Source organism: Lissotriton vulgaris, unplaced genomic scaffold, assembly GCF_964263255.1.
Source record: "Lissotriton vulgaris unplaced genomic scaffold, aLisVul1.2 SCAFFOLD_1734, whole genome shotgun sequence".
In the NCBI taxonomy this organism is placed as follows: Eukaryota; Metazoa; Chordata; class Amphibia; order Caudata; family Salamandridae; genus Lissotriton; species Lissotriton vulgaris.
The window spans coordinates 466,957-474,668 of record NW_028246047.1 but is presented as its reverse complement, the minus strand read 5'-3'; the positions used below and the strand labels follow the sequence as shown (position 1 = coordinate 474,668).

General features: G+C 46.2%; 1 protein-coding gene across 1 annotated transcript; it reads left to right on the top strand.

Annotated features, from left to right (window-relative positions):
• The first annotated feature begins 314 nt into the window (after positions 1 to 314).
• On the top strand, positions 315 to 7,295 carry LOC147666160 (solute carrier family 46 member 2-like). Its single transcript, XM_086949260.1, has 3 exons — positions 315 to 1,410; positions 6,704 to 6,952; positions 7,057 to 7,295. Exons 1-3 carry the CDS (start codon positions 315 to 317, stop codon positions 7,293 to 7,295), a joined length of 1,584 nt encoding a protein of 527 aa, XP_086805386.1.
• Positions 7,296 to 7,712: the final 417 nt, after the last annotated feature.

The following is a 7,712-nucleotide window of genomic DNA, read 5'->3' as shown; positions in this document are numbered from 1 at the left end:
CGAGCCCCGGGTGACCGCCCCCTCGGGGCAGGGGCACATATCACGGCACCTGCCTGCCGGGCATCATAGCAGTTTGTAAGAGGTGTACATGGAAACAAGGAAGCTGGGACGAAAGATCTAGTTTCTGTTCAAGCTTGTACAGAGCTAACAAGGCGAGAAACACATTCAGGTGTCTGTCTTGACAAACGCTAGGAGATATTTGTAATACATTTAGAATAGTTTCATAGCTGTGCATGGTAAATTGGGATTGGTACACCCTTGAGCCCACTTTGAAGCATATTGGCCTGAGCTGAGGAATATTGGGAAGGTCACCAATGGAATCCTGCCAGATGTGGAGGTCATGGGTGGAGCCCATCGTGGCCGGGGCCCAGATGGCCAACTCTTTCTACGACACCGGGCTGCTGATGGTGGTGAAGAACTATTTAAATCGCTCCAACTCATCTCCAGTGGCGTTGACGGACGAAGAGCAGCAGATAGCCATCTCCAACTTCTACATCATCAACAACCTGCTTTGTGGCCTGTGCCCCTTGGCATCTGCCTTCATCCTCGCCTGGCTTGGTGACAGGAAGCACCACAAGATCACCATCTGTGTGCCCCTGTTTGGCTACCTTGTGTCTCGTATGTTCCTCCTTCTCGTGATACTTCTGGACTGGCCAATAGAGGTGATGTACGGCTCCACAGCATTGAACGGCCTCACTGGAGGCTTCACCACTTACTGGGCTGGCATCATGGCACTGGGCTCACTCGGGTCTTCAGAGAGTGGGCGTTCTCACCGGCTCATGGTAATCGAGCTCAGCCGTGGCTTGGCGGGTTTCATTGGGAGCTTGACCTCGGGCCAAATATTTGTTCATTACAATGTGAGCTATCACCATGGCACGGTGCTGGTGTCCTGCAGCCTCGCCTTTTATTTATTCTGTGTCATATACAGCATTTTTGTTCTGAAGGTCCCCAACGAAGGAGGTGGTGGCAGTGGGAACAGTGCACCTAACCAGGCCAACGGTGGAATCAACAGGAGACCGTGGGACGAGCAAACAGAAAGAACAAGGCTGTTGGATGGAGACCACGTGCGAACCTCTTCGTTGATCTGGGATGAGGGACAACTCATGGTACCACCATCGAAGGCCATAATTGCACTGTTTTTCACCAGCGCTGCCCTTTATGAACTAGCCATGGGCGGGACTGTGGACATGCTGCCCCTCTTCTTGATAAATAAGCCACTAGAGTGGGGACCAGTGTATATTGGTTACAGCAACGCCATAGGTTTCATGATCTTCATCACCAGCTTCTTAGGCGTCTTCATCTTCTCCAGATGTTTGAGAGACACCACGATGATTATGATCGGGATGGCGTCCTTCAGCGCTGGTTACTTCATCATGGCTTTTGTGCGCTGGGACTTTCTCTATTTTATTGGTGAGTAAGGTCACAAAGAGATAATTTGTGGTAGGGTTGTGCCACTATTTAAATTTTTTAACTATCTTTTAATCCTTGTCTAGGCTTGTATTTTATTGTAATTGCATTTATATAGCACTTACTACCCCTGACGAGGCATTGAAGGGCTTTTCGCCTGGCAGGACGCTGCTTTGGAACCTAAGGTTACTGTATTTTCTCTGGTTATTGTTGGTTATCGGAATTAGTCTTATGCTTCTAAGGACACCATTCCATGCTTTTACTCCAGTTTCTATGTGGTAGATTAAATTAACAGAAGATAGGTGTGATCTTTAGTGGAAGGGGTGAATTTGAATACATGGAAATGTTTGGCAGTGTTAATAGATGAGCTACAGAAGATTGGGTATTGTGAGTTTGCAGGAGTATGCCTTTTAAAGGACAGGTTATGGTATTTGAAATTAAGTGTGGGCATTTTGCAAAAATACAACAGTAGGGATTAAGGCAAGCATGCCTTTGATTTAGAGTATGACGTGCTCAGAGAGAGCAGGCATGCAGAGGATGGACCAGAAGGAGAGGTTCATTCGAAAGAAAAAGAGAGGCAGCAATTGGAAGATTTAAGGCAAGGTCAGTTTTCGGGCATACGGAGGAAATTTATTTTAGATTGCCTGCAGTCTAATATGAGGATGCAAAACTGCGGAAAGAAACAACATTATTTGCATCTGAGATAGTGTTATAGTAGGTTGTTTTCATGAGCACTAAAGTCAGGCAAACAGTCTATCCCCTATAAGGCTATTGCGACACCACTGCTTTAGCAAGAAAAGTTGGTCAGCGCGAGGTCTGGAAGCATAGCATAATCGCTAGGCCTATATATAGGAAAAGATCATGATGTTTGGCCTTCAGTGAAAGGCAGTGGTAACCTCATGATCATACCAACACGAGAGAGTATAAGGGGGTGAATAATCCCAACATTGAAAAAGAGATTCTCCAAATGCTGGAGTGGATGTCTGCTTATGTTCACCCTTAAAGTTTGGCTCACAGCACTAATTACAAAAGCAAAATGGGATCCTTTTTAGATGCTGCTGGCTGTGGTATGGAACTAGATGGGGTGAGGATAGTTTCCCTAAACAGTGGAAGGGTATTGCCTGCCTTCCTGTGGATAGGGGCAGGCCTGGACAGGCTGTGCCAGGCACCATGCGTTTTCCCAGTTGGCTGGCAGGCTGGGGGTCAGTGTTACTGCAGATGGCTCCAAAGAAGGAAAAGGAGGCACATTAAAAAATATAGTTGCCCAGTGTCACACAATGCGGTCAAGTGGAAACTGAGATTAATGGAAGTTTCCTGGTTCGGCAACTACATGGTTATCTCTTTATCTCTTCCATTTTAGATCAAATGTTAATTCTTTTTGTATAATTCTTTGAGGCCCTAAATCAGCGCACTGTTTGAGATACATCCGAACTATGAATGTTTTTGCAAGGATCTGTGGTTGTAGTGTTTGGGCAGGGTGTTGTTTTAATGCAGAAGCTAAATTGAAATCCAGAGCTCTCACCCTTAGTCAATGCATTGAGACCATTTGTAGCTAAAAGCCTTTAGTAATTGTCATCTATTCTTGAATGAATGTATCCACCCACACTTCACCAATCCACCTATTCATTCATTGAGCCATGCAGCCATGCCTCCAAATTCCTTCCATCCATCTATTTAATGAATGGACAAGGATGTACGAAACATATGTTGTACGACGCACCATATTTGCAATTTATTTAAAAACATTTCTTTGGGAGCGGCCCATCCCCACCCCCAAACCCCGCTCGCTACTTGCAGTATGAGGGCTGGTCTGACAAAATGTGTCATGGCTGATTTGGTTCCCAATCCAGCTCTGGCTAGGGGTGGAGACCCAGGCAGTGAAGTGAGGAGGGCGTAGACAGGGAGACATTTAGCAGGTCCATGGATTTTGTTAGCAAGGGGCTGCTGATTAGTTCTTACTGAGCCCCGCTATTTGATAGATGGTGGGGGTGAAGGGTTGTACAGTAGTTTCTGTTGTTCAAGGCGAGGCAATTTCTAGGCCAGGCCTGTCCTTTGCATGTCCCTAATTGCTGCTTTAGAAAGGTTAATGCCAGCCAAGTGCAGAGGGGAAATTAAATAAATAATTATTTTTTCCTCGCTGTCGTCTGTCGAATCGCAATCAATATCAAGATGGAGAGCGAGGAACTAGAGGGGCTAGTTCACTTCCCCATGGGTTTGTTGATAATCAAAAGAAACTAGCAAAACTGGTGCATGCTCATTTAATGTGTGTCAGAAAAACATATTAGTTTTTATGAAGGCCCTCACCCACCAACCTAGTTGGTAACATGCTTCATCATCGGCCCCACCCGAGGCACCGAGTGCGCCTCAGGTGTGCTGCGACGACTGTTTACAGCTGAGTGGTTTATTTGTTAAGTGAGTGTGCAGTGATGGTATGCAGAGTGAAGTTTAAAAACTGTCCTAAACGTCCCGTTAATCGAGGATTACTTTATTCGTGGGCCCTTGGAAGGATTAAAAATAAGGCTAGTGGATGTGGCTGGAGGGACTTATGGTCTCCCACATCCTGTGTGGTCAACTAGTTTCAGCCAGGCCTCGTATTAAATCTGGCTTTCTTCAGGACCTATGTGCAAATGTGATTTAAAAGAGGAGCTACATGTGGTGTATATGTGTTCCAATGTGTAGCACTCGCTAAGGTCCTTTAGCTGTGAGAGAAGGATTTCCTCTCCAGTTGTACTCTCAGTGTTTCGAAAGTAAACTCCATGAGTCCCTGGAGGGGGTCCGGGTAGTGATAGCGCTTTGGTGCGGTTTCGTGACCCGCTGCTTAACCTGTTGCGGCCGTACAGGGACTCTGTCGAATCGCCCCATCCTCCCCTCAGCCGGCCTCACTGCTCTTACTTGCACAGGCCACTCCCGTTCCAAAGTGTCCAGTGTGGAACCTGGAGGAATACATTAGTTATAATCCCACACAATTGTTATGTTATGGACAAATCACAGTATCTCCCTGCATCTGTGTGCTTATCTACCAAATAAGGGAGCTCTTCAGTGTTACATATAGAACAGGATAATTGGAAGACTGAGGGATGCACGCAGGCAGTATATCTAAAGTAGTTTGGTAGTTTGAGCACCCACTGAACAAAGATGATATGCAATATGCAGGCCACAGAATTACATTTCTATTGGCCTCGCTCAATCTTATATCATCGATTGATGAAATTAGTACCACTAGGTTGAGGACTAGGAAGAGTGGTTTTATGTAGTGCAGTGACACAGAAAGATGTAAAGCTGCAAGCGCTGTATTGAGCGAGCATTGGCAAAGCCAATAGGTTGCATCTTTGGGACCAATTGGTTTTTAGTGATCCCTGATGCTGTGCAACATGACTAAAGAAAACCAAAAAAAGGCCCTGTGATGCAGCAAGTGAGTAATTTTGTAGGTGCCCACATCATGCGTGCATGCACCTACAAAATGACATGGAGCATGGGGGGGGGGCTATTTAACGATCTGAGTTGAATCAATACATTTGAAAAAATGTGTTTTTTTTAAAAAGTGGGTGGGGATGCAATGGAGATTGCTCGGAGACGAGAAGGAAGGCAATGGACCAGCGTGGGGGAAGCAACACTGAGAGCCCTGGTGGGGGGGAGACAGCATGGAGGTCATGAGTGGAGGGAAGCATCACAGAGGGCCAGGGTGGGGGGGAATCAACATGGAGGGTGCATGGTGGGGAAACAACATTGAGATGGCAAAGGTGGGATAATCAGCACAGAGGTACATGGATCACAAAAATCACGGTTGATTTAATATGATGATGTAATAAGATAAATAGCTTTAATATGTCATTTTGTTTAATGCACATTCTGATTTTATGGAATTTGTAATATGATTTCTTTGTCATTTTGTAGTCATTACTTGGGTATTTGAGGTATTGGATTGTCCTCCAGTGTAAGATGGTGCTTATGTTGCCTATGTATTTATATGTGTTTCTTGTCCTTTTAATATTTTTGTGATCACCTTTTTTCCATATATTAAATTTGTTGACATCACTTCCCTACCAGTGAGCAAAGCGTGAGCCGAAACACGTTGAGTGGGTTGTGTTCTGCATACCAATAAACCGGCAAACTTCACCCCCATAAGTGCGTTCGTCATTTTGAAGTTTCGTTCATGTTTTATGAATTTATTAGAGGTTTCTCATTTTCTAATCTTCTCCAACAAATCCTCATACCAATGCCACAACATTACCAACTTTTTCTTCACCACTTCCACTTCATTCAATGCCAGCAAATGTGATGTACATGCCCTTCTTTTGTACAATTTCTCTCAGTTTTTGTGCAAGTTCAACAAGTTGGTGATACACTGTCCTTGCTCTGCTGCGGGTCTGCACTGGAAACTCAATAAATTCATCTCCACTTAACCTTTCCCATGCTGGCCCATTTCCCTGTGATCTAAGATAATATTCTAAAGGTTTCTTTTTCTTTACCGGCAATTTTGCCATCAGCTTTCTAGCTAGGTACACAGGGACGAGGTGGAGGAAGACAAACGTTCAAAAAATAATCAAAAAGATAATCATCTTCTCAGTCTCGCCCTTTCATGACCCAAAGATGTCATCAGGGAAGGGTACAGTACAGTTTTCTTCACAACATCTCACCAACACTCGCTTCTGCAAAGCTTCCTTTTTTGTTCCAGCCAACACCTTGTACATCTGTCCCTCTACCCTACTCTCATTCACCTTATCTGTAACATGCTGTTCCCACTTATTAACTGCTCTACCTCTACAGGCCATTACCTCCTGTCCCTCCATCGCCTTCCTTCTTAACATGTGAGGCCACTGGCTCCCCCCAGACCCACACCCAGCCTATAAAAACTCTGGCCGCCCCAACTCCTCATGTTCTTTTCTGTCTCCCTAGGTGAGACTTACCTTTGGTCTTCATCTCTGTAGAGGTGCCGGGGAGTCTTCGTTTCCAATGCTCTGGCTCTTGGTGCTCTCGGCAGCATTCTCCTGGCTGAGTGGTGTTCTCCGTGGTCTCTGCGTGGTCGAGGGGTGGAGCACTGCTCTAGGAAGCCGTGACTAAGTCCAGCAGTCCTCCTGCGGCTGGGGCTATGGTTCCAGGTCAGGGTCGCAGTGCAGCCACTTCACCCGATTCTACACTCATCGGAGAGCCCTGGTAGGACGGGTTTGGACCCATTTTTCTATTCTTTCTGCAATTATGGCTGTTTTTTCCTGATTGGGAGTATTTTTTGTGTTATTTTTTATTGGATAGAGGCAGGATTGGCTTCTGCACTATAAATTTGGTTACTGTGTTTTAGGTTCCTCAGTATATGGCAGCCATGGGTCGCAAAAGGTTGTTCATAGGAACAACTTGGTGTCATCTTCCTCCTCTTCATCTCCAGATGGATCTCCGGTCCCCCTGAAGCGCCCTAGAGTCCAAGGCCATGCTGAGAGTGACGTGCCTCTCATGTCTAAAGAGGAGGTGCAGGGCATGATTGAGGCAGCTGTGACTCGAGCTTTACAGGCTTGTCCTTTGGCTTCTGTCCCGTCATCGTGCATTGGAACCTGTGGGTGATATATCCCCGTCGGATGGTGAAAGTATGTCTCCAGGGAGGAGATTTGGGACATTCTGGCTCATGTGAGGGACAATTTAGAATTTCCTTCTTTCCAGCTGGGCGAGGACAGTGGGACTCTTTTTCTCAGTACACAAAGCCCTCCCGGTTGGGCATGCCCTTTCAAGACCCTGTGAAGGAGATGGTGCTGAGGGAATGGTGCGAGGTGGACAAAGTGCAGGTCCCTCGCTTCCTCCAGAAACTCTACTTGTTGGAGGGGGATGATCCCTTGCCACACAATGTGAAGTTGGACTCGATCCTGGCCATGCTGATTGCCAAAATTGCTATTCAACTTTAGGATTGTACCCCACCGATGCTACTGAAAAGAAGGTGAACTCTGGCCTTAAAAAGGCCTTTGCGGCAGAGAACTTAGCACTGAGGGGTTTTCTCTGCTTATTCTGCCCAGTCCTTGGTGAAGGATTTCGAGAAATTGGCCGGGCGGTTCAGGACAGCTAGGAATGTTCTGAACTGCTGGCTGCGATGGAGGAGCAGGCTAAGCTATTGGCCAACATTTACTTTAACGTTATTAAATCTTCTGCTATGTCCACTGGGGCCTTGGCGGCTGATAGACTTCCTTATGACTCCAACACTGGAAGGCTGATCCAGGGGAAAAGGCGGCTTTATTGAATTTGCCTTTTGATGAACAGGCTCTCTTTGGGGATCAGTTGCTAGCCATGATTACTAAGGCTTTCAAGGAGCGGAAACATGCCTTACC

Coding starts and splice junctions, on each gene's coding strand:
- LOC147666160 (XM_086949260.1), top strand. CDS start 315: ATGGAATCCTGCCAGATGTGGAGGTCATGGGTGGAGCCCATCGTGGCC. Junction 1,411..6,703: donor GGACTTTCTCTATTTTATTG/GTGAGTAAGGTC, acceptor ACTGTGTTTTAG/GTTCCTCAGTATATGGCAGC. Junction 6,953..7,056: donor GTCATCGTGCATTGGAACCT/GTGGGTGATATA, acceptor CCTTCTTTCCAG/CTGGGCGAGGACAGTGGGAC.